Source organism: Porites lutea, chromosome 2 (genome assembly GCF_958299795.1).
Source record: "Porites lutea chromosome 2, jaPorLute2.1, whole genome shotgun sequence".
In the NCBI taxonomy this organism is placed as follows: Eukaryota; Metazoa; Cnidaria; class Anthozoa; order Scleractinia; family Poritidae; genus Porites; species Porites lutea.
In genome coordinates this window covers 6151894-6179106 of record NC_133202.1, presented here as the reverse complement: position 1 = coordinate 6179106, position 27213 = coordinate 6151894, and the positions used below count along the sequence as shown (strand labels likewise).

Genomic DNA, 27213 nt, shown 5'->3' with positions numbered 1-27213 from the left:
TTCGTCGCATAGTGAATAGTTTGTGAGCACATCCTCGACTCTCGAAACATTTGTCTTGCGCCGCTTTCGAAGTTGCTTCTCCCGCGAACCGTAGGTAGATTTCCCGCTTAACATAATGTTTGATAATTTATGCAAAAGTTGACCTCGTGAAAGTCAGCAGTGCATTAATCGACTCAAAAATAAACAGACTTCCTAGAGGGTTTTGAACACGGTTTTAATTAAGGTACTTTACGAGCGCTGCGGTAGTTGACCGCAAAAGTGTTACGGTGATGGATACTCAACTGGATGATTACGTCACTTCATAGCAACCAGACGGTACGAATTTTTTAACTTCCGGAGCGCTGAGGCTCGTAGTGAAAGTATTTAAAAATGATAGTCATCATCGCCATCACTGAATGCTACTCGGGGATCAGGGACAAATTATAAAAATGGAAGTATCTCAATGAACTATATAATATTTCTATATAAGTAACCAAATCGCTAGTTAGGACTGGGTGGCCCAACAGTTAATCTTTGAAATGGGAGTAGGAAGCGTCCTACGGTCACGGTATGACTCAATCACCCAGAATTCCTTTCGAGCACGAACGAGCCAAGTTGAGATAGGCGACACTAGCCTCCCACGCAGACGTTCTTAGGGGTTCGTCACTCGATCCTGCCCCACTAACAGGAACGCAGGAACGAGTGACGAACCCCTAAGAACGTCTGCGTGGTAGGCTAAGGCGACACTGGCTCTAAGAAAATGGCTGAAGCATGTCCAACGAAAATAGCAAGGGAAGAAATTCCAACTAGAAACCAAGTTATGGCCTTGTATAAATGTAGACTTTTGATTTCAAAATTAATTTTCTGCCTTAAAAATCAACGACGAAAAGTGTACTTTTTGGTGACGATTTTCGGCCAAAAAACTGGCTTTTTGGACTTTGCTGCCAAACGAACGGCGATATAAAGTGGAAATTGGGAGTTGCAGTTGGTTCGTTTGCTTTCATAATTACAAAATCTACCATTTAGTGTTATGAATTAATTAACAGTTAATGAATGAGGCTGAGTATCTTATGAAGAAGTTATGGAGATCGAGGAGGGTGTTATCCGTCTAAGCCGTAGGCCGAGGCGGATAACACCCTCCTGGATCTCCATAATTCTTCACATGGTACGAAAGCCGAATTCAATAACTGTTTTAATATTCATTAAAACATGCTTACCTCCATCGATCCATCGATGTTCAGTTCATCTTCGATAGTGTACGTTTAGGTTTTTCCAGCTCCGCAAATATTCTCCAAATAGCAGATGTTGCCCTTCGAGTTGTCTTCTTTCTGTTCTTGCCATGTTTTTAGTTATTTTTTCGCCTAGTTTTTACCTTGAAATGAGTGAAATGTCCGCCATTTTTTCAAGTTCAAAACCAAAACAACTCAACCTCGTCCCCAGGTCTTCTCGGTTAAGGGTGCCTTCACCTGCGAAAACGCTGCATTTTTGACGTCATTTCGTCCTTAAAGTCAAATTTCTTCCAACTTTGGTCATCAGTAACTGGTGATGGTGAATTAAACGCGTGCTTTTAGCCAATCAGACTCGGAGAAATATTTTGAATCAATAATAATAATATTTATTTAACGATAATTTACAGTAAGAGTAATACTGGAAAGTTTTGTGTCAACCGAAGCAAAAGATAAGGGCTTAGATAGAGAGGCTAGTTGTTACAAGCCCCGCAGAGCTCCATGTTAAGCCAAAGCGCAAAACACGAAGTAAGAGGGGTGGCGACTTTTGAAATTAAAGACTAAGAGCGAAATATTCTCTGATTCAACATAAACAGCAGCGTATAGCTGGTCACCCTAAAGTGTTACAGTGTGGATGAAAATACTTGTCACGTGACTTTTTGAAGCGAAAACCTCAACCCGAGGCCACTCCTAACCCTAACTGTTAACTACTAGCTCGCTTGGAGGTCAAAGCACCAATACTTATTCTGTAATCCCAAGAAAGCCCCTTGGTTGGAGTCTAGCTGGGCCTTACATTTTCTGGGAGTGTCAAATATCTAGGTCACGCGATACAAATCGTTCCCATAAAGCATAGCAAGATATCTGCAACACCACACATATAATACAATATACAACAACTTTTATTACTTCTTTTAAAGGCTATTCTGGAGTGCTTGTGTTACATTGTTTTTAATTCTCTGAGTCAAGTGATTCGCTAATTCTCCATTGTTTGTTTGCATAATCAGACGTTGTGTTGTGTTGCAGTTCTGAAAAAAGAAATGCGTGGGAGATCTGGGTACCAGATTACCGTGTACAGTTTGGTGTTTGATTGCCTCAGAGAGGCCCTCAGAGACCTTAAAAGACCTAAAACCGACCCCATGTGAGGGAATCTGGATTTTGGAATCCGTGAATTTTTGAATATGGTATCCGGATTGCTGGGCTTTGGAATCCTGAATGCAGCTCAATGAGTCCGGAATCCCACACCTGGATCCAGAATCCACGGCGTGGGATCCAGAGTCATGCCGGGTGCATTTGGCATAGTTGATGGCCTAGTTACCTTATTATCGCAGGCTGTGTAACAAAAGCAATACTTCTAGCAAATTAAAATTGTGAGCGGTGAGTGTAAACACCGCTTAAAGGTGTTTGTCTGAGTTTTCTAGTCAGATTTTTTTGGTGGGTCTTGAGTTTTCCCAAATTCTCTCTTGGTTTTCCATATTCGGCGGGGTCTGCATAATTTCTTGCTCTTTACGAATTGAATCCTTTGCGGTGTTTTCTTTCAAAAACACCCAAATTCACCAAAAATTAATCATCCTTCACTGAAAACCTTTCACTGACCTTAAAAAAACGCCCAAATGATGAATAGTCATGCCTAGTTCTCAAAAATAATTTGCACCTAGCGATCGAGTCCAAAGATCAAAAGAAGCTGCTAGAGTCACGAACCGACGAAATTCGAAAGTCGCATGATTTTGGCTGTCGGTTACCTTCCTGTTCAACTGACGATTTATCAGTTTTTTTTAAAAAAATTTATCGAGAAAAAGAAGAACAAGTTAATTTAATCTAGATTCGAAAGAAAACTGGACACAAGCATAACTCCTTTTAGAGGGGCGTTCGTACAATTCACGACTATTAAATATGACTAGGGTATCTAAAAGATAGTAATGCTGCGGCACATTCTGTTGATACTGGCATTAGTTAGGCAGTGAGACTTAAAAGAATCAAAAATGACATTGAATGTCCTATTTACATGTTGGAAAGTACTAGAATAATTACTATCAGTCTATAGAAAGAACTCGTGGGAACGTTGTTTAGAAAATGATCAAGTGGTTATCAACTCTGGTTTTCCCACAGCAAATTGTAGGAAATAATTGAAATTCAGATCGTTTATCCATATATTTAATATACGGTGCACGATATTTTCTCTGGAAACACAATACTTTTCTTGCTGTTTGTTGCACTTTATTAAGTAACAGTTATTTAGCTAAATATTTATAGAAAACAACAACACAAAAAACGGAAAAAAAAAGAAAGAAGGAATAAATAATTTAGTAGGATCCGAACCCGGCACCTTCGACTCGACGCGACTACACCTAACACTACACCACAGAGACTGACCACGTACTCGTTAGGAAAAGTCTTTCATTTTATTCCTTTTCCATGAAACTTCCGCCGGCAAGATGATCGCCAGTCGCATTAACCGAGCTGTTGACAGTGAAAAAACAATGTAAACGCATATTCCATGGCAATAAATGAATGAAAGAACATAATTATGCTTTTCAAAACGCCGATACACGTCCTCGTCTGCAAAGTAAGACACAATACATATGTTTTGTTATCTCGATTTCCGCTGTTATTTTGAAGCGAATGGTCAAAATCACATCCATTTTCGGCTCATACAGTTTCTTAAGAATAGCATTGCATGACATTTTCTCACTTTCACATCAAGCTGGAATTTGTATATCCCCCGTGTTGCGGAGTCGAAGAGCAAATGCTCATCTTCTCGTCAGATTTAACACCTGGACGAGTCAAAAAGGCTCTTGAACTGACATCCAATCCCCAAGTTAACCATCGTACTCATCTGAAAGACTCCTGCGTGTCTTAAAATTTGGTAAGACCTCTAACCGTGCTGTAGAAAATTTGCCACAAAGAAAACTCTAAGTCTGAGCAGCGAACGATGCACTCTCTCACCCACCGAACTTTCCTGTGTTTTTATTTGAGTTGTTCGTGGCGCAATGCACTCTGGTTAAATGCAATGCATTGTGGTAAAAAGTGATGAATTCGAGAATTCGTCGCCCCTTATATATTTCCTTTAAATCCTGATTATGTTGCTGCTCGCTCCCCTCGGTCGCTCCGCAGCAACAAATAACGAATCACGCTGATTAGCATTCCCATGCATTTCACGCTACACAGTAATAAACATGGAAGTGAAAAAAGATCTTAGAGTTTTGAAATATTGCTATCGAGAAGTTCTTTCTGATTTCGTGCCCGAGCGTCTATTGCAACTTTTATTTACTCGATGGAAGAAAAAGGTCAAAACACTAATGAACGAGCAACGCTGTATCATTCAGTTCATCACGTGGCTTTACTGAAGTACAGTTTGTCAGTGTCTATTTGTTTGATCTGATTGATAACCTGCGCTTAGACTCTAAGCTAAGGATATTGTCACACCATGTCGGATAGCTTTGGCGCCGCCAAGAAACCATACAGTATAGGGCTACTGTTTCCACATAAGAACAGTGATTTCGGCGGGTTTCTGTGACGAAGCGGAGCAAAGCCGCCCGTCGCACCGATCTCCAATGTGAAGAGTCACATATCAGATAGGTGTTCATATTATAAAGGAAAGCTCTTCGCGTTGGCCAGCCTCTCTCCGAGAATTGACGGACATTCTTCCTATTTTACGCATGGTAAACGGTTTTTACAGCAGAAAAAACGAAAATTTAACAAGTTTCAAATATTACAAAGGATACGAGGAGGTGAATAATTTAACAGTCCACAGATCAGAGCAGCTAGAGAATGTTAAAAAGTTTTCTTAAACGATGGCACTTTATTAATATTTTATAGCCATGGCAAGGGCTAATAGTTTCCTTTGTACAAATTCTTGATACACTCTTTTTTTTCTATAAGAATATATTTTGTTAGAATATCGAGGCTTAAATTCGGGAAATTTTAAGAATATTTTGAGAAAAAAACCGAGGCTGAGAGTCTGAAAAGGAATCAATTTTGTGTTTGAAAAACCATAAATACAATAAATTTATATTTTTAGCTTACTTGCATAAAATTATTCCCTTCACTAAACGGCAGTCTGACTAAACGGCAAGAACACTGGTAATTGACAGACCAAGACATTCTAAAGCGGAAACACCATAAGCTATTATTTAGTTTTAAGAATATTTTCTCCCTAGAATCGACAGAAAAATAAGAAAATTAACCCTGGGCCGGAAAAACAACATTCTTATATAAAAAAAAATGTTTGATTTCCTAAAAATCAGCATTCTTAAGTTCAAGGAAACAAAGCCGATTGAGGTCGTGAGTTGCAGTCATCCATTTCTTTCTTTAAAGTCTACCGGTTCTTTTCAGTTTGTTCGCAGAACGTGAAATGCGTTTAGCATACGTTATGACTTCTCTGTAGCCCGCAGCATGATTTAATTGTACTATAAAATGAGCCACTCTCTCCCCCGTTGATTGTAGTCTACAAAGACGCTAGCTACAACTACACTTTCCAGTCTCTGACTTAACAACTGAGAACCAGTAAAACGTAAGTATTTAGAAAGTAGACCTTTGTCACAAATAGTTTTAGCAATCAATAGATGTAGACAGAAAAGTCCAGGAGCAATTGCTTACTCTCAGATTATCAATTGTGCGTGAATTCTGAAATTTATGCAGATTTTGTTCATAAGTCCCCCACTGAATTTATGTTGGACTTCACTGAATCATAATCATACAGACCTTGTTTCCCCTTAGCAAAAGCCAAGAGACTTAAATACTCAATTGAAATTTCTGCTTGCATACGTACTTCACTAGACAGCTTAGCGATTTTCCGAGTTCCTCATCACAACTTCGTATATCCTCGCGGGGGAGATCACAGCACTCGCCCACCTTGGCTTGCTTGCGCGCCCGACCAAAACCGCCATACTGCGCGCAGGTTACAAGTTCATCTTCGTTTGTCACAGTTTGAAGCGCTGGGAGAGACAGGCATGGAAGTATCAGGCACGGGATAGTCACGAGCAAAAAATTAATGATCCAGAGGGTACTGTCTCAAGAAAACCCAAGATTTTCTCCTCCTTTACGCAACGAAATGAACAGGCTGATAGAAATATCACTTCTATGTATGCGGTAGTTTCGAAAACGAAGCACTCGAAAACGAAGACCGAAAAACGAAGCACCCAGCACCCAGCACCCAGCACCCAGCACCCAAATCTCGAAAACGGAGCACCCAAATATCGAAAACGAAGCACCCAAAACTCGAAACCTGTCTGTCCTTTAAAAACACGAGACAGTCCCTTGTCAAGTCACCAATGCTAACACAGCAGAAATCAAGCACGATAACGAATAGAGTGCAGTTTAAAACTATTCAAGTAGAACTACGAGGTGAAAAATTGTTTTAAAGAGTTTATATGGGTTTTCTTTTGTCGGGGGGGGAGGGTGCGGCTACACGTAGGCTGCCGAGACTAAGGTATGGGTCGCACTACCTTGTGGTAGAAATCTGTCATCGGTGGACATTGCTAAGTGCGACCCGAAGTTTTTAGGTTGGAAAAAACTTTGAAAATCGGCAAAAACGTCAAAAACGCCGCAGTGCTTGTGTGGGGCGGGCCGGGGCAGGCAGATTTTGGAAAACTCGAGCTAAACAATACAACGAATGACAGCGGTAACAGTCAGCGCTTGTCAGTCTTGCCAGTGAAACGTGATCAATTTGAAACAAGATCAATCAGAAATAAACGTGGTCGAATGCTCAGACCTTCTTGCTCTCGTGGACGGACGAGGGAACTACTATCCTTGGCCATTTTAAGGCTTTTACACATCCGTTGCCTCCACCTGGTTTGGCTTGCGTTGTGCAAGACTTAAAGTTGTAGTCCTTCAACCTACATTGGTTTCGAGATTTGGGTGCTTCGTTTTCGAATTTTGGGTGCTTCGTTTTCGAGTCCTGGGTGCTTTGTTTTCGAGATTTGAGTGCGTCGGTTTCGAGATGTGGGTGCTTCGTGCTTCGGTCTTCGTTTCCGAGTGCTTCGTTTTCGAAACTACCTTATATATCTTTTGTTCGTTGACCAAGATGAGTGTTTAACACTTCTGAGAAGGCAGGTAAAAAACTACACGTGGTTTCTCATTTGCTTCGGGCACGCAAGTGACACCCGAAGGTACCCAAACACCCGGGGTTGGGAGGGGGGGTACTTCCTTATAGGAGGTTAACGGGGATGTGCAGCTGGACGGGGTTGCATTTTCACGACTGGATTGACTATAAGGGGGTTGCATTTTCAATAGTATAGAGTTCATTTTCAATAGTATAGAGTTACTAGTATGGGGTCGCACATTTTCGGATTTTTGGGGTAAGACAGTTCTTCATATTTACGGTTAGCAAACGCACCAGAATGTTTGTACTGTAGATGAAAAGTAAAGTGTTCTTCATTCAATCTAAAAAATGGGTCAATTCATGAAAATTGAAAGTGACTAAGTTGGGATCGCGTAATGATTACATATTTGCCCAAAAGCGACTAAGATAGGGTCTATAATTGGCCACAGAATAAACTATAATGGGGTAGGGGCTCTGAGAGGCCAGCGGCACATACCCAGCAAAAATTAACCCAAGTCCTCCCCCCTCCCCCGCCTCCTGGGCCCAAACAGTGACTACGGGGTTTCTCGCTCATTTGCTTTCGCTGTAAGTAAAACGCAGAAAAGATGTAATTGCAGAAAACCAGAAGCGTCAAATGCTTTGTTGATAACATGGAAAACAATCTGTGATAGGTTTTAAAACCGGTGATCGTAAGGAATAGGAGAAAAGTCTAACTTTAGACTCACGTGGTAGCGACTACGCCACTAGACAGGTCTTCGTTGTAGTATTTGGTGCTACTATAACCTGCGTAGCAAGCGTTTCCGCGCGAGGTCGTCGAGAAGGTTGGGACGAGAGCAAAAAAAGGAATGACCGGGGAGGGGGAGGGGAAATCGGTAGGTACTTCATATATGATTATTATTATGTACCTAAACACACCTATTGTGTCTTATTAGATCCTATTATTATACTATAAACACCTACAGATATCATAATACACCCCTATACATCACCATACACCCCTATAGATCACCATACACCCTTATACATCACCATACACCGCTATACATCACCATACACCCCTATACATCACCATATACCCCTATACGTCACCATATACCCCTATACATCACCACACACCCCTATACATCGCCATATACTCCTATACATCACCATACACCCCTATACATTCCCATACACCCCTATACATCACCATACACCGCTATACATCACCATACACCCCCTATACATCACCACAGATCCCTATACATCACCATACATCCCTATACATCACCATACATCCCTATACATCACTATACACCCCCATACATAGCCATACACCCCTATACATCACAATACATCCCCTCACATCACCATAAAGCCCTATACATTCCCATGCACCCCTATACATTCTCATACACCCCTATACATCACCATACACCGCTATACATCACCGTACACCCCCATACATAACCATACAACCCTATACAACACCATACACCCCTTTACATCACCATACACCCCTATACATCACCATACCCCATTATACATCACCATACACCCCTATACATCACCATACATCCCTATGGATGTATGGTGATGTATGGTGGTGTATAGTGGTGTATAGTGATGTATAGGGATGTATGATGATGTATAGGGGTGTATGGTGATGTATGGGGGTGTATAGTGATGTATAGGGGTGTATGGTGATGTATAGGGATGTATGGTGATGTATGGGGATGTATGGTGATGTATAGGGGTGTATGGTTATGTATGTGGGTGTATGGTGATGTATAGGGATGTATGGTGATGTGTAGGGATGTATGGTGATGTAAAGGGGTGTATGGTTATGTATGTGGGTGTATGGTGATGTATAGGGATGTATGGTGATGTATAGGGGTGTATGGTTATGTATGTGGGTGTATGGTGATGTATAGGGATGTATGGTGATGTATAGGGGTGTATTGTTATGTATGTGGGTGTATGGTGATGTATAGGGATGTATGGTGATGTGTAGAGGTGTATGGTTATGTATAGGTGTATATAGTGTTGTATAGGGGTATATGGTAATGTATAGGGGTATATGGTGTTGTATAGGGATATATGGTGATGTATAGGGTGTATGGTGATTTATAGGGTGTATGGTGATGTATACGGAGTATGGTGATGTGTAGTTGTGTATTGTTATGTATAGGGGCAAATGGTGATGTATAGGGGTGTGTAGTGATGTATAGGGGTGTATGGTGATGTATAGGAGTACATGGTGTTGTATAGGGGTGTATGGTGTTCTATAGGGGTATATGGTGTTGTATAGGGGTAAATGGTGATGTATAGGGGTGTGTAGTGATGTATAGGGGTTTATGGTGATGTATAGGGGTGTATGGTGATGTATAGGGGTGTATGGTGATGTATAGGAGTACATGGTGTTGTATAGGGGTGTATGGTGTTCTATAGGGGTATATGGTGTTGTATAGGGGTAAATGGTGATGTATAGGGGTGTGTAGTGATGTATAGGGGTTTATGGTGATGTATAGGGGTGTATGGTGATGTATAGGGGTGTATGGTGATGTATAGGAGTACATGGTGTTGTATAGGGGTGTATGGTGTTGTATAGGCGTATATGGTGTCGTATAGGGGTATATACGGGTATATGGTGTTGTATAGGGGTAAATGGTGATGTATAGGGGTGTGTAGTGATGTATAGGGGTGTATGGTGATGTATAGGGGTTTATGGTGATGTATAGGGGTGTATGGTGATGTATAGGGGTGTATGGTGTTGTATAGGAGTACATGGTGTTGTATAGGGGTGTATGGTGATTATAGGGGTGTATGGTGATGTATAGGGGTGTATGGTGATGTATAGGGGTGTATGGTGATGTATAGGGGTGTATGGTGATGTATAGGAGTACATGGTGTTGTATAGGGGTGTATGGTGTTGTATAGGGGTATATGGTGTTGTATAGGGGTATATAGGGGTGTATGGTGTTGTATAGGGGTATATAGGGGTATATGGTGATGTATAGGAGTTTATGGTGTTGTTTCGGGGTATATGGTGTTGTATAGGTGTGTGTGGTGATGTATAGGTGTGGGTATATTGATATATATGGTACAATAATAATAGGTATGTTTAGGTACATAATAATAATCATATATGAAGTACCTACCGGGAAAGAAGGAAACGCTTGCCCGCAAACCCCTAATCTGCGACACTGAAAACGGCTGTGTAGCAGATTAGCAAACCCCACGATTTTGAAAAACTGCGTTCGCCCACGAACACAGCTTCTGATTGGTGTGGTGCTGGTAGTGTTGATTACTTAGCACTCAAATCAAACCAGGTATGCTTTGTTTACGTGTGTTACAGATCTGGTCTCATCTGATTGTCGGTCGCAGATTACAAATGCTTTGGACTGATATTTATTTGAATCGTGTTTGTTTTGTGCGAAGGTTTATGAGATCATAGTCTTCAAAGTATAGTTTGAGATCGAGCAGTGGAGACTAGGAAAGGCCAATTTACTGGGAATAACGGCATGCGGATCTGAGTGGGAAAAAATGGACTGTTTGTTGGAGATAACATCAACGTAAATCAGAACATTGGTACTCGACACTAGCTAAAGCCGCCATGGACAAGCGATTTATCAGCTTTTTGAAATGAAAAGATTCTTTTTGTTTATTGGACATTTAGCGGCATGTATTGTAGAGAACGCTTCGACACGGGCTGAAGAGCAGCCGCTCTGCAAAGCTTATAGCCGGCGGAGTGAATTGTTCCGGAAAAATCATTTTTGACGTTTCGACAAGGTTTCAGACGAGATAAAGCCACATAATAAAATAACAAGAAATTCCGCAGCAATCGCTCAGAGTTTTAACCTTCTTTTATCGTAAACCTTTTTTATTACAATTTTTGCAATCGCATGGAACTTGTTCTATTAGAGAACAAATTAATTTTACAAATCTGGTAATCCAGGGGTAATCTCTTTGTTTTATCTTCTATTTTGACGAGCTGTCAATTTACAAATGAACCGAACCGTGAAATATCAAGGGGCGTTTTCCAGAATGGTGGGGTTTGCGGGCAAGCGTTTCCTCTTTTCCCCTCCCCCTCCCCCTTCCCCTTCCACCTTTTTGTTGTTTGCTCCTGCTCTAACCTTCGCGCAATAACTCGATGAGAAACGCTCGGTACACAGGCTAGCGCTACCGCGAAATGTCATCTCCAATTTTGGTGGGTGGGGGAGGGAGCTTGTTTACTTCCGGTCGCCGTAGCGAGTCTAGACTACGAGTAGTCCCCCATTTTTCCTCAGGGATAGTAGAGCGAGCAAAACGCGAGCGCGCGTGAAAATCAACCCACGCAGCGGGGAGGGAGACTCTCCCTGCTGCGTGTCGCCTTTTCTCGCGTGGGTTGATTTTCACGCGTGCTCGCGTTTTGCTCGCTCTACTATCCCTGAGGAAAAATGGGGGACTACTCGTAGTCTATAGCGAGTCCCTGCTGAGTGCTTTCTATTACGCCTAATGCTTTGAGCCAAAGTATAGCAGCTGTTAAAACGAACTACGAAGTGAGCTGCAAAGTATAGTCGTACAAAAAAAGCGACCCTTCCCATTGGCTACTGATCTTTGTAGTCGCTACGGACTTTATCGACGTTCTCTTTCGCCTCCTCAATGTTATCTTTTTCGCAGGCGTAGCTTTTTTGGCACATCCAAGGGTTTTAAGAAATGAAACTGTTTCAGAATTAATAGTTACAACTGCAACATCAGTTAAAAAATGTTTTCTCCTAAGTACAAATTGCATGCACTTGAAAGAAAGATCCAGATTTGTCTAAGCCATCAGAATTTCTTTATTAACCAGATCCACTCATAACAGTCACAGCGTTTTTCTCTGCGTTGTACTCTTAAACTTAACGATCTTCTGAGTCCGTGAAAACAATGCATTTCTCGAACACAGAAAACTGTTAACGTTAAAGCTGAATTATTATCAATATACGCGGCCAAATAGAAAATCGGCCTCTTCAAAACACACGCTCAGCGGGCCGCAAAAGACTGACAGCGGGCTGCTAATGCATTATCAGCCCTACAGCTGATTGGTTCTTGCTTCATCATCCGATGGATTTTAACCAATTAGAGTAAGCCTAGTGTTGACGCGGGAAAACCATTCATTTGCGAAACTCCGGTTTTGAACTGCAGTTTTTTCAGTCGTCGAATCGTCCTCGAGCGAAAACTGAAGTAATGGAAGAAATTAGCAGTCAAAACTCAGATTTGGGGCTAGAAGATTTGGACAAATTAGAAGCAAAAGGTCGGGCGGAAAATACAAAGAGAGCCACTTCGTGGGGGATCAAAAAATTCGAGAAATGGTGCGACAAACGAAAGCTGAAAGTTGACTTCAATTGTGTAACACCGGTTGAGCTAAATGAATTACTGCGGAAATTCTACGCTGAAGTTAAATCGGAAAAAGGCCAAACCGCTAACACCAAGTACTCTAACTGGTATTCGAGCTGCGATCCACCGACAATTGACTTCAGCTCCGATAAGCAGGAGTATGAACATTATGCAAGACAGCGAATTTCTTTCAGCGAACAAAATGTAAATTGTCTACAAACAACTCTATGTCTGACTTTGCCTGGCACGGCCCTGGTAGCTTTTACATCTAGAGCGTTTTTACATGACATCACGGCTTTCATATTGTTGGCTGCCGTGACGTCAGCTGAAAATATGGAATAGATACAGTGGAAATTCTATTCATGGGACGGCACCCTCGGGACAAATGCAAGGGTTCCCTGAACAGAGGTGTCCCCTGAATGGAGGTTGGGCTGGGCTTTTGTATATTTTACCTCGGAATCTTCTGTGACCATTATTTCAAGCAGCTAGATAATGTATAAAAATCATGATCAGCTTTTCACTGCGATGTTGTGTGTTGAAGTCTTACAAGTGCAGTACATCGATTTATTAATAAATAAGTTCATGTTTTGTGAAAGCCGTCGCCATTGTGACTACTGAAAACTCAAAATTATCAAGGATTTTTGTGGTCAGTCTCCATTTGAGTGCTAAGATGTACCCTGAATAAAGGTTGAATCTGGGCTTTGGGATCCAGAATCGAAAAAGAGACCCTTTCCCATGAATAGACGTGTCCCTTCAATAGAGGAAACAAATAAAAAGATTATGTGAACATTTTTCGGGGACCAAATTTTGTGTCCCCTGAATGGAGGTGTCTCTTATACAGATGTCCCAAAGGATAGGTTCCACCGTAATATGCATAATAAATTCTGTTAAGTAGGAAAAAGGTTTATTTAAGGTTTACACGAAAAATTGCTCACCTCTTCTATTTTTCTTTTACATATTTCGCAATAAACAAAGAAATGAAACAAGGCTATCGCAACCTGCCACCAGTGAGTGAGAGTGACGAAGAAACAGTCTTGGAACTGCAGTCCTCGGACGCCGAAAGTTCTTCAGATGATGAAAGCGTTTCAAGTGAGAACTATGTAGAGACTGAAAGCGCTGCATCTCCGCCTGAAGGGACATCCTCGACATGGAAGACAACAATGAACTTGTTAAACTACATGGAAGGAGTTGGATTGCTTGCTTTGCCGTATTCTATCAAAAAGGGTGGAATCACGGCTGTGATATCCCTGTTTTTACTGCCAATTATCACCTGGTACGCAGGTAAAGTGTTAGCCGAGAGTTTGTACGACAGCGACGAGAAAAAAGGAAAGATTCGAGCAAGATCAACTTGGAAGGAGATAGGAGACGCGATATATCCTAAATATGCAGGTAAAATTGTCGCGTGGACTCAAGACATTGGTTTTGTTTTGGTAGCAGTCAGTTATCTAATTCTCTGTGGATCTCTCACCTCCCACGCCCTGCCAACAGTACCCCTCTCGCAAACTTCCTGGACTTGCTGCGCTGCACTGCTTATTCTACCAACAATGTTTTTGAAATCGTACTCCCAGATTGCATGGCTAAGTACTATTAGTATAGTCGCCATTGGTCTAACTACGGCAATAACAGTATGGTATGGCGTTAAAAATATAGAGAATTGGGATCCCAGTACCCTCTTGTTTTGGGACTTCGAAGGAGTCTTCATTTCGTTGGGGATCGCTTTGTCTAGTTACGGTGTTGCAGAGATCATTCCTTCGGTAGAAAAAAGTATGAAGAATAAATCGGACTTTGGAAAAGCGTTGGCTTCCGCACTTGCTGTATCAGTTGTAATTAAACTGATTATTGCAGTCTTTGGATTTTTGACTTTTGGATCCAAGACAGATGAAGCCGTTGTTAACAATTTTCCCGTTGGACCCCTAAGCATAACCGCTTCTATAAGTCTCGTTATTAGCAGCTTACTCTCAATCATACTTTGCTTGAGACCTGTATGTGAATCTCTCGACGAATCGACGTTTTTTTCAGAAATAACTTCTGATATTTCCAATACCATACGTAATATGATAATTCGGGTTTCGTTGGTAGTCATCACACTGGCGATAGCTATTTTTCTGCCACACTTCGCGCTCATAGCAGCTCTTATGGGATCTTTTCAGACTGTATTTTCCGGGTTTTGGATTCCTTTACTGGTACATTTGAAGGCAAAGTACCACGAACTCAGCAGACTACGGATTTGTGCTGATGTTACACTCCTGGTCTTTACAAGTGCGTGTTCTGTTTTGGGCATTTACTTCTCTATAAAGGGTCTCATTCAGGCAGGCTTGAACAGTTTTTAGAAAAGCGCTTTCCTGTCTTTTCACTCTTTTAACTATTGTCTGCAGCCTCTTGTCGATCAAGCCTTTCATAATTACAAAATCTACCATTTAGTGTTATGAATAAATGTTCAAAAGGTTATAACTAAAGTAAGACAAGAAGCAAATAGGTAACGCATGTACAGTATTTTTTAAACATATATAATGCGGTGAGAGGTTTTATGCGCTGTTAGGCTTCGAAGGATTAATTTAAATTGCTTTTTGCCCGTAAGTTTACATTAAGATATTGCCGGCAAACTCTGCAAACTAACGATAATTTACAGTAAGAGTAATAATGGAAAGTTTTGTGTCAACCGAAGCAAAAGATAAGGACTTAGATAGGGAGGCTAGTTGTTATAAGCCCCGCAGAGCTTCATGTTAGGCCAAGGCGCAAAACACGAAGTAAGGGGGGGTGGCGAATTTTGAAATTAAAGACTAAGAGCGAAATATTCTTAATTCAACATAAGCAGCAGCGTACCCTAAAGTGTTGCAGTGTGGGTTAAAATACTTGTCATGTGACTTTTTGAAGCGCAAACCTCAACCCGAGGTCACTCCTAACCCTAACTGTTAACTACTAACTCACTTGGAGGTCAAAGCACCAATACCTATTTTGTAATCCCAGGAAAGTCCCTTGGTTAGAGCCTAGCTGGGCCTTACATTTTCTGGAAGTGTCAAATATCTAGGTCACGCGATACAAATCGTTCGCATAAAGCATAGCAATACTCTGCAACACCACACATATAATACAATACAACAACTTTTATTACTTCTTTTGAAGGATATTCTGGAGTTCTTGCGTCTCATTGTTTTTAATTCTCTGAGTCAAGTGAGTCGCTAATTCTCCATTATTTTTGGCATAATCAGACGTTGTGTTGTGTTGCATTTCTGAAAAGAGAAATGCGTGGGAGATCTGGGTACCAGATTAGCGTATACAGTTTGGGGTTTGATTGCCTCAGAGAGGCCCTCAGAGACCTTAAAGGACCTAAAACCGACCCCATGTGAGGGAGTCTGGATATTGGAATCCACGAAATTTTTGAATGTGGTATCCGGATTGCTGGGCTTTGGAATCCTGAATTCAGCTCAAGGAGTTCCGGAGTCCAGTCACTGGATCCAGGATCCACGGCGTGGAATCCAGAATCCAACACTGCCTTGGATTCTCTTACATGGGGCGATAGAGTCATCCCGGGTGCATTTGGCATGGTTGAGGGCCTAGTTACCTTATTATCTCAGGCTGTGTAACAAAAGCAATACCTCCAGCTAATTAAAACTGTGAGCGGTGAGGGTAAACTCCGCGGCTTAAAGGTGTTTGTGTGAGTTTTCTAGTCAGAATTTTTTTGGGGTGGTCTGAGTTTTCCATCTTTGGCGGGGTCTGCATAATTTCTTGCTCCTTACGAATTGAATCGTTTGCGGTTTTTACTTTCAAAAACACCCAAATTCACCGAAAATTAATCATCCCTCACGAATACACTTCACTGACCAAACAAAAGGCCCAAATGATGAATAGTCATGCCTAGTTCTCAAATATAAATTGCACCAAGCGATCGAGTCCAAAGATCAAAAGAAGCTGCTGGAGGCACAAACCGGCGAAATTCGAAAAATGCATGAGTTTGGCTGTCGGTTCGCTTCGTGTTCAACTGACGATTTATCACTTTTTTAGTAAAAGTTATCCAGAAAAAGAAGAACAAGTTAATTTAAGCCACGTTCGAAAGAAAACTGGATACAAGCATAACTCCTTTTAGAGGGGCCTTCGTACAATTCAGGCACCATCTTTCTATTAAATATGACAAATAACAAACCACGGTAATTAACATTCCCATTTCACGCTTCACGGTAATAAACATGAAAGTGGAAAAAGATCTTAGTGTTTTGAAATATTGCCATTGAGAATTTCTTTCTTATTTCGCGCCCGAACGTCAATTGCAACTTTTTTTTACTCCATGGAAGAAAGAGGTCAAAACACTAATGAACGAGCAACACTTTATCATTCAGTCCATCACGTGGCGTTACTGAAGTGCAGTTTGTCAGTATCTGATTGATAACCTGCGCTTAGACTCTAAGCTAAGTATATTGTCACATCATGTCGGATAGCTTTGGCGCCGCCACCAAACCATACAGTATAGGGCTACTGTTCACATATAAGAACGATGATTTCGGCGGGTTTCTGTAACGAAGCGAAGCAACGCCGCCCGGCGCACCGATCTCCAAAGTAAAGAGTCACATATCAGATAGGTGTTCATATTATATAGGAAACCTCTTCGTGTTGGCCAGCCTTTCTCCGAGAATTGTCGGACAGTCTTTCTTCCTATTCAGTACGCTTGGTAAACGGTTTTTAAAGCAGAAAAAAAAGTAAATTTATCAAGTTTCAAGTATTACAAAGGATACGAGGAGGTGAATAATTTAACAGTTCACAGATCACAGCAGCAAGAAAATATCAAACTTTTTCTTGAACGATGACACTTTATTTACAGCCATGGCATGGGCTAATAGAGTTCTTTTGCAGAAATGCTTGATACACTCTTTATATTAGCATATTTTAAGAATGAAGCCTGGCCTGAAAAGGAATCAATGTTGTGTTTGAAAATCTATAAATACAATACAGTTTATGTTTTTAACTCAGCCGTATAAAATTATTTCTTTCACTAAACGACAAGGACACTGTTAATTGAAACCCCAAGACATTCTAAAGCGGAAAATCCATAAGTTATTATTTAGTATTAAGAATATTTTGAGACTAAAATCGACAGAAAAATAAGAAAACTCAGCCAGGGCCGAAAAAACAACATTCTTATATTAAAAACGAATGTTCGATTTGTTCAAAATCATGGCATTCTTAAGTTCAAGGAAACAAAGCCGATTGAGGTTGTGAGTTGCAGTCATCCATTTCTTTCTTTAAAGTCTACCGGTTCTTTTCAGTTTGTTCGCAGAACGTGAAATGCGTTTAGCATACGTTATGACTTCTCTGTACGTAGCCTGCAGCATGATTTAATTGTGCTATAAAATCAGCCACTCTCTCCCTCATTGATTGTAGTCTACGAAGACGCTTGCTGCAACTACACTGGTCAGTTTCTTACTTACCAACTGAAAACCTGCAATACGTAAGTACTGATAAAGTAGACCTTTGTCAAAAATAGTTTTCGCAATTAATAGATGTAGACAGAAAAGTCCACGAACAAATGGTTACTCTCTATTATCAATGGTGCGTGAATTCCCAAATTTATACAGATTTTGTTCAAGTTTCTCCACTGAATTTATGTTCGACTTCATGATCACGATCTTGCAGAACCTGTTTCCCCTTATTTAAAAATACTCATGCAATTGAAATTTCTAGTTGCATACGTACTTCACTGGACAGTTTAGCGATTATCAAATCTCTTTAATTTAGGCCTGCATGACCACACGCATCCTGCGATTTTTGAAACTACATTTTTTTTTTTTTTTTTTTTTCACGCTTTGGCTGAGAATAGACAACTGGCATGGTGATAAAGATCGCGCTTTATCTTGAGTTGCTTCGCTATGTACAGTTCGTTGTTAAAGAGGACGAAAGTTCTCTATGCAGTTCCTCATCTCAACTTTACATCTACTCGCGGCGGGAGCACTGCTCTCGCCCGCCTTGGCTTCTTTGCGCGCTCGACCAAAACCGCCATGCTGCGTACAGGTTACAAGTTCATCTTCTTTTGTCACAGTTTGGAGGGGGACATTGGGGGGTACCCAATACCGCAATACCGTGAGAAAAAATGGCAAATACCGAAATACCGCGTCGAAAATCGTCTAAATACCGATACCGCATATTTTAATCACATTTATAATCGGTTGCGCACATTATGGTTGCTTCCATCTAGCGCGTTTAATTATCTCAGTTATGCACCTGGCCCCGGTTGCTCAAACGTTGGATAGCTCTATCCACCGGATAAATCACTATTCAGCGGATAAGTATTACGGAAATCAATTACGCTATCCGCTGGATAGTGATTTATCCGGTGGATAGCGCTATCCGACGTTTGAACAACCAGATCCAGATGTCCATATTTTTTTTAATATTTTGGTAGTTCGCAATTTTCCGCAAATTTTCACTGAAAAATAAAATACATTCGTCTAGCCTTTTGGTATTTCGACCCAACAGCTAATTAACTCCAATAAAAATAACTCTTGAAAGCGCGAAAAACAAACCAACCAAAACCCTTTCCACGCACGTCTGGTGCGAGTTTTGATATAAAGTGAGTGTAGTCTAGCACGTCAGTCTCTCAGGGGTCAGATCACACGCCGCGCCATCCTCGGAGACCCAGGGGCAGATAGTGGGGACGAGGGAAAGTCTAAACGGGCGGAAAAATATATATGGAACGAAGAAAAGTAAAGAACGGCGAGAAGAGCCCCTGGGACAATGTCTTACCAGACCAGTTCCAAACGGTCGCCGCCGTTTTGGCTTCTGATTGGTTCCATATATATTTTTCCGCCCGTTTAGACTTTCCCTCGCCCCCTTTATCTGCCCCGGGTTTCCCAGGATGACGCCGCGCTGTTAAGAGGCAAACTTACCAAATTTTCGCTTTTAACTTTACAAGGCGTTTTTCAATTCTCGAAACCCAACATCTAAACTTATTCTTGTTGCCATAATGTTCGCCTCCTTCGCCCTCTTCATAAAAAATTGCCACACAGTCAATGATGACCACGCCGTCCTCAACCTCAGCGACCTCAGACATTGTGAGAAAACGTTTAAGACCTCCGGCTCGAATTACCGGCACAGGTACACAGATAGACAAGCCTGGTAAGGTAACTTGAGACGACTCATTATCATTGGATGCAACAACAATCACATTGTATATTATCGACCATTAACTGTCACAAAATGACCCACAAATGGTGTAATCATTTACCGTTATGTCTCAAGACTTCTAAATATTAACTTTTATTGACCTTTATGTCTTACTGTGTTTTGTTTTGCGTATTGTATCGAAAGGAAAGCGCAAATAAACGGTACCGTAATACCGTGAACAATCTTATTTCACCGAATACCGTCAGCCAAAATGATGAAAAACCGCATACCGCAGAGCTAGATGATACCGCAATACCGCACGTTAAAATTAAAATTACCGAAATACCGCGTGAAAAAAAGCCCAATACCGCAATACCGTAAACCCCCATGTCCCCCTCAGTTTGCGGCGCTGGGAGAGACATTGCTGAGAACGCTGACAAAGGCATGGAAGTATGCAGGCACAGGATAGTACGACTTTTCGTGAGTTTAATACTTGCAGCTCACTTCGTAATTCGTTTGAGCAATTTCTATACTATGTCTCAAAAGCAAATGGCGTAGTAGAAAGCACTCAGTAGGGACTCGCTACGGCGACCGGAAGTAAAACGCCCAAAAGCTACGTAGGCTTTCGTAGAAGCGCCAAATCCTACAACGAAGACCTGTCTTGTGGCGTGGTCGCTACTACGGGAGTCTAAAATTCAACTTTTCTCCTATTTCTTATGATCACTGATTTTAAAACCTATCATAGAATGTTTTCCATTTTATCAACAAAGTATTTGACGATTCTGTTTTTCCGTAATTACGTCGTCCCTGCGTTTTACTAACAGCAAAAGCAAATGAGCGAAAAACCCCGTACTCACTGTTTGGGTGCCTTGGGTGCCGCCTGTGTGCTTGAAGCAAATGAGAAACCACGTGTAGGTTTTCCACCTGCGTTGTCAGAATTGTTAAAGGCTCATCTTGGTCAACGAACAAGGGATATAAAGAAGTGATATTTCTATCAGCCTGTTCATCCCGTTGCGTAAAGGTGAAGAAAATCTTGGGTTTTCTTGAAAACGGTACCCTCTGGACCATTTTAAAATTTGTTTCTCGTGACAATTTAAAGCGCTCCTTGACATTGGCTACTGATCTTTGTACCTGGCTACGGACTTTATCGAGGTTGTCTGTTACTTTGTTCGCAGGCGAACCTTTTTTGGCACATCCAAGGGTTTTAAGAAATGAAACTGTTTCACAAGTAATAGTTACAACTGCAACATCTGTTAAAAAATGTTTTCTCCTAAGTTCAAATTCCATGTACTTGAACGAAAGATGCTGATTTCTCTGAGCCATAAGAATTTCTTTATTGGCCAGATCCAATGATAACAGTCACTGCATTGTTTTCTGGGTTGTACTCTTAAACTTGACGATCTTCTGAGTCCGTGAGTACGATGTTTTTATTTTTCGAACACAGAAATCTGTTAACATTAAAGCTGAATTATTCGGCGTTAAATTGTCTAGAAACAACTCTATGTCTGACTTTGCCTGGCATGGCCCTGGTACCTTCTACATCAGCGTTTTTACATGACGTCACGGCGTTCATATTGGTGTTCCAAAACAATGAGACGGCGGCCATGTTGGTGTTCCAAACCAGTCCTGTGGGAGGTGAACTATTTTCTTATGTAAACACTTTCTTTTGGTCCAATAATATGCTTAGATGCTGGTCACGTGAGTGAAAACGCTCCATAGGACATATAAATGGCATGAAATGGTTATGCTATTTGGAAAACGTTGTTGTTTTTATTACAATTAACGATTGTATTCAGTGTAATTAATATAGTATATTTATCAGTTAAATACAAATTTTTTGGCTAGTTATCAGTTAATTACTGTTTTTGTGGCCAATTATCATTTAACTGCTAACCCTAGTGGTACCCTCTTGGTTTCACGCTTTTGTTCTCCAGAACCAACTTGGCTGCCGTGACGTCAGCTGAAAATATGGAATAGATACAGTAGAAATTTTATTTATGGGAGGGCACCCTCGGGACAAATGCAAGTGTTCCCTGAACAGAGGGGTCCCCTGAATGGAGGTTGGGCTAGAGCTTTTGTATATTTTACCTCAGAATCCGCTGCGGTCATTGTTTTAAGCAGCTAGATAATGTATAAAAAATCATGATTAACTTATCACTGCAATGTTGTGTTTTGAAGTCCCACAAGTGTAGTACATCGATTTATTAATTGAATAAGTTCATGTTTTGAAAGCAGTCGCCATTGTGATTACTGAAAACTTAAACTTCTCAAGGCTTTTTGTAGTTAGTCACCTTTTGAGTGCTAAGGTGTACAAGGAATAGCGGTTGAATCCAGGTTTGGGATCCGGAATCGAAAAAGAGACCTTTTCCCATGAATAGAGGTGTCCCTTCAATAGAGGAAACAAATACAAAGATTACGTGATTATTTTTCGGGGACCAAATTTTGCGTCCCCTGAATGGAGGTGTCTCTTGAATAGGGGTGTCCCAAAGGATAGGTTCCACTGTGATATACATCATAAATTCTGTTAATTATGCAAATGGTTTATTTAAGGTTTACACGAAATATTGCTCACCTTTTCTATTTTACTTTTAGATATTTCACAATAAACAAAGAAATGAAACAAGGCTATCGCAACCTGTCACAAGTAAGTGATAGTGACGAAGAAGCAGTCTTGGAACTGCAGTCCTCGGACGCCGAAAGTTCTTCAGATGATGAAAGCGTTTCAAGTGAGAACTATATAGAGACTGAAAGCGCTGCATCTCCGCCTGAAGGGACATCCTCGACATGGAAGACAACAATGAACTTGATAAACTTCATCGAAGGGGTTGGATTGCTTGCTTTGCCGTATTCTATCAAAAAGGGTGGAATCACGGCTGTTATATCACTGTTTTTACTGCCAATTATCACCTGGTACGCAGGTAAAGTGTTAGCCGAGAGTTTGTACGACAGCGAGGAGAAAAAAGGAAAGATTCGAGCAAGGTCAACTTGGAAGGAGATAGGAGACGCAATATATCCTAAATATGCAGGTAAAATTGTCGCGTGGAATCAAGACATTGGTTTTGTTTTTATAGCAGTCAGTTATCTAGTTCTCTGTGGATCTCTCACCTACCACGCCCTACCAACAGTACCCCTCTCGCAAACTTCCTGGACCTGCTTTGCTGCACTGCTTATTCTACCAACAATGTTTTTGAAATCGTACTCCCAGATTGCATGGCTAAGTACTATTAGTATAGTCGCCATTGGTCTAACTACAGCACTAACAGTATGGTATGGCCTTGAAAATATAGGGAATTGGGATCCCGGTACACTTTTGTTTTGGGACTTCGAAGGAGTCTTCATTTCGTTGGGGATCGCTTTGTCTAGTTACGGCGTGGCAGAGATCATTCCTTCGGTAGAAAAAAGTATGAAGAATAAATCGGACTTTGGAAAAGCGTTGGCTTCGGCATTTGCTGTATCAGTTGTAATTAAAGTGATTATTGCAGTCTTTGGATTTTTGACTTTTGGATCCAAGACAGATGAAGCCATTGCTAATAATTTTCCCGTTGGACCGCTAAACATAACCGCTTCTATAAGTCTCGTTATTAGCAGCTTACTCTCAATCATACTTTGCTTGAGACCTGTATGTGAATCTCTTGACGAATCGACGTTTTTTTCAGAAATAACTTCTGATATTTCCAATACCATAGGTAATATTATAATTCGGATTTCGTTGGTAGCCATCACACTGGCGATAGCTATTTTTCTGCCACACTTCGCGCTCATAGCAGCTCTTATGGGATCTTTTCAGACTGTATTTTTCGGGTTTTGCATTCCTTTATTGGTACATTTAAAGGTAAAGTACCACGAACTCAGCAGATTGCAGATTTAAGACACAGGATTGACATTATATGTTGTAGTTGTTAAAACATATAATAATTGAAACAAAAACAAAAAACACTTTTCCTTCATTAGTAAACAAAAAAGCTCAAAAAAGTCGCGCTGACGACTCTTTGTCGGCTACAAAATTCTACCCGCACAGAATTATTGTTCTTGCACTGCTTTCAGACCTCGAACTGTACAATTCGTCTGCGTCCCTTGCTTTGAGCTCTGCAGAATAGACTCCAGCAATAACAAAATTTCATTATTATCACGACACTCGAGTGAAGATCTAAAATACTTTCCCTTCGTTGACTTTTTTCTGACTTCACACCGTTTCTCATGCCGCCAGCTGCTGAGCCCCACGTGACGTGTGCATCTTTACTTGCTTTGGTAGCCGCCATTTTGAATGCTATGTAACCAAGCCTGACCAAGCTTGCCCCAGGACCCTATCAACTATTTTTACCTAACCAGACCACCAGAAGCCCATCTAGCTTTAATATGAAGTCGATGTCCAAAGAAAGAGAGAAAATCGAGTCATCTTAAAACTTGGTCTAGGAAAGGTTGGGGGGGGTGCATTTTAAAAATTCTTATCGCCAAGGGGGGGGGGGGTACAATTTTCATATGAAATTATTTTAGGGGGGTACAGTTTTCATACACCACACTTTTCTGAAAACCACCGCCGCCCCCGACCCCCCCCCCCCGGGACGTAATAAACGATCGGTCCCTTATAAACATGAAAGTGAAAAAAAATCTTAGTGTTTTGAAATATTGCCATTGAGAGTTTCTTTCTTATTTCACGCCCAAGCGTCACTTGCAACTTTTTTTTACTCCATGGAAGAAAAAGGTCAAAACTCTAATGAACGAGCAACGCTGTATCGTTCAGTTCGTCACGTATTTGTTTGATCGGATTGATAACCTGCGCTTAAACTCCGCTTACACTCTAAGCTGAGGATATGTTCACACCATGTCGGATAGCTTTGGCGCCGCCACAAAATCATACAGTATAGGGCTACTTTTCAAAATTGTCGGACATTCTTTCTTCCTATTTTACGCATGGTAAACGGTTTTTACAGTAGTAAAAAAGAAAATTTAACAAGTTTCAATTATTACAAAGGATACGAAAAGGTGAATAATTTCACAGCCCACAAATCACAGCAGCTAGAAAATATTAAAAATTTCTCTTGAACGATGGCACTTTATTTAAAGCCAGGCATGGGCTAATAGAGTTCCTTTGCAGAAATGCTTGATACACTCTTTATATTAGAATATTTTAAGAATGAAGCCTGGGCTGAAAAGGAATCCATTTTGTGTTTGAAAATCTATAAATACAATACAATTTATGTTTTTAACACAACCGTATAAAATTATACCTTTCACTAAACGGCAAGAACACTCTTAATTCAAACCCCAAGACATTCTAAAGCGGAAACTCCATAAGTTATTGTTTAGTATTAAGAATATTTTTTAAAAATAATAAATCATAGCCTAAAATCGACAGAAAAATAAGAAAAACTCAGCCAGGGCCGGAAAAACAACATTAAATATTCTTATATTAAAAAGGAATGTTAGATTTGTTCAAAATAGGCATTCTTAAGTCAAGAAAACAAAGCCGATTGAGGTTTTGAGTTGCACTCATCCATTTCTTTCTTTAAAGTCTACCGGTTCTTTTCAGTTTGTTCGCAGAACGTGAAATGCGTTTAGCATACGTCATGACTTCTCTTTTGCCCGCAGCATGATTTAATTGTGCTATAAAATGAGCCACTCTCTCCCTCATTGATTGTAGTCTACGAAGACGCTTGCTGCAACTACTCTTGTCAGTTTCTCACTTACCAACTCAGAACCTGCAATACGTAAGTACTTAGAAAGTAGACCTTTCTCAAAAATAGTTTTCGCAATTAATAGACGTAGATAGAAAAGTCCAACGACAAATGGCGACTCTCTATTATCAATTGTGCGTGAATTCCCAAATTTATACAGATTTTGTTTGTTTATGTTCGTTTGTTTCCCCTTTGCAAAAGCCAAAAGACTTAAATACTCATGCAATTGAATTTTCTACTTGCATACGCACTTCATTGGACAGCTTAGCGATTACCGAAGCTCTTTAATCCAGGCCTGCATGACCACACGAATCCTGAGATTTTTGAAACGGCATATTTTTTTTTTTCACGCTTTCGCTGAGATTCGACAACTGGCATGGTGATAAAGATTGCGGTTTGTCTTGAGTTGTTTCGCTTCTTACAATTCGTTGTCAAACAGGACGAAAGTTCTCTATGTAGTTCCTCATCTCAACTTCATAGTCCTCGCGGCGCGAGCACTGCTCTCGCCCGCCTTGGCTTGTTTGCGCGTTCGACCAAAACCGCCATGCTGCGTACAGGTTACAAGTTCATCTTCTTTTGTCACAGTTTGCAGCGCTGGGAGAGACATTCCTGAGAACGCTGACAAAGGCATGGAAGTATGCAGGCACGGGAGAGTACGACTTTTCGTAGTAGATCGTTTGAGCAATTCCTATACTATGGCTCAAACGCATTAGGGACGGACCATCAGAAAAGTTATGGTGGGGGAGGGGAATTTTCGAACCGCAGGAATTTTTTTTCGTTATCAAATTCCTTGTATGATTTTTTTTTAGGACATTAATTGACGTGCATGAATTTTTTTTCATTTAATTTTCCCTTGCGCAAATATATTTTTGTACTTCGCCCGATATAGGATATAAAGAAGTGATATTTCTATCAGCCTGTTCATCCCGTTGCGTAAAGGAGAAGAAAATCTTGGGTTTTCTTGAAAACAGTACCCTCTGGACCATTTTAAAATTTGTTTCTCGTGACAATTTAAAGCGCTCCTTTACATTGGCTATTGATCTTTGTACCTGGCCACGGACTTTATCGACGTTTTCTGTTACCTTGTTCGCAGGCATACCCTTTTTGGCACGTCCAAGGGTTTTAAGAAAAGAAACTGTTTCAGAATTAATAGTTACAACGGCAACATGAGTTAAAAAATGTTGTCTCCTAAGTACAAATTCCGTGTACTTGAATGAAAGATGCTGATTTCTCTGAGCCATCAGAATTTCTTTATTGGCCAGATCCAATGATAACAGTCACAGCTTTTTTCTCTGGGTGGTACTCTTAAACTTGACGATCTTCTGAGTCCGTGAAAACGATGTGTTTATTTTTCGAACACAGAAATCTGTTAACACTAAAGCTGAATTATTCGGCGTTAAATTGTCTAGAAACAACTCTATGTCTGACTTTGCCTGGCACGGCCCTGGTAGCTTTTACAAGTAGAGCCTTTTTACGTGACGTCACGGCTTTCATATTGGTGTTCCAAAACAATGAAACGGCGGCCATGTTGGTTATGTTCCTTTTGATATGCTTCTTTGTTGATTTCCAAACCAGTCCTGCGAGAGTTGAACTATTTTCTTATGTAAACGCTTTCTTTTGTTCCAATAATATGCATAGATGCTGGTCACGTGAGTGAAAACGCTCCATATGACAGATAAATGGCACGAAATGGTTTCGCTATTTGGAAAACGTTGTTGTTTTTATTACAATCATGAACGATTGTATTCAGTGTAATTAATATAATATATGTCACTTGACTAATAGCTCTTCATTGCATTTATCAGTTAAATACTAATTTTTGGCCAGTTATCAGTCACTACTGTTTTTGAGGCCAATCATCAGT

The 27213-nt window shown here is 40.7% G+C and overlaps 1 protein-coding gene across 1 annotated transcript; it reads left to right on the top strand.

Annotated features, from left to right (window-relative positions):
• Positions 1 to 13559: 13559 nt before the first annotated feature.
• LOC140925520 (vesicular inhibitory amino acid transporter-like) lies at positions 13560 to 14912 on the top strand. The gene has a single exon (XM_073375463.1). The coding sequence runs from the start codon at positions 13560 to 13562 to the stop codon at positions 14910 to 14912; it is 1353 nt and encodes a 450-aa protein (XP_073231564.1).
• The last annotated feature ends 12301 nt before the right edge of the window (positions 14913 to 27213 follow it).

Coding starts and splice junctions, on each gene's coding strand:
- LOC140925520 (XM_073375463.1), top strand. CDS start 13,560: ATGAAACAAGGCTATCGCAACCTGCCACCAGTGAGTGAGAGTGACGAA.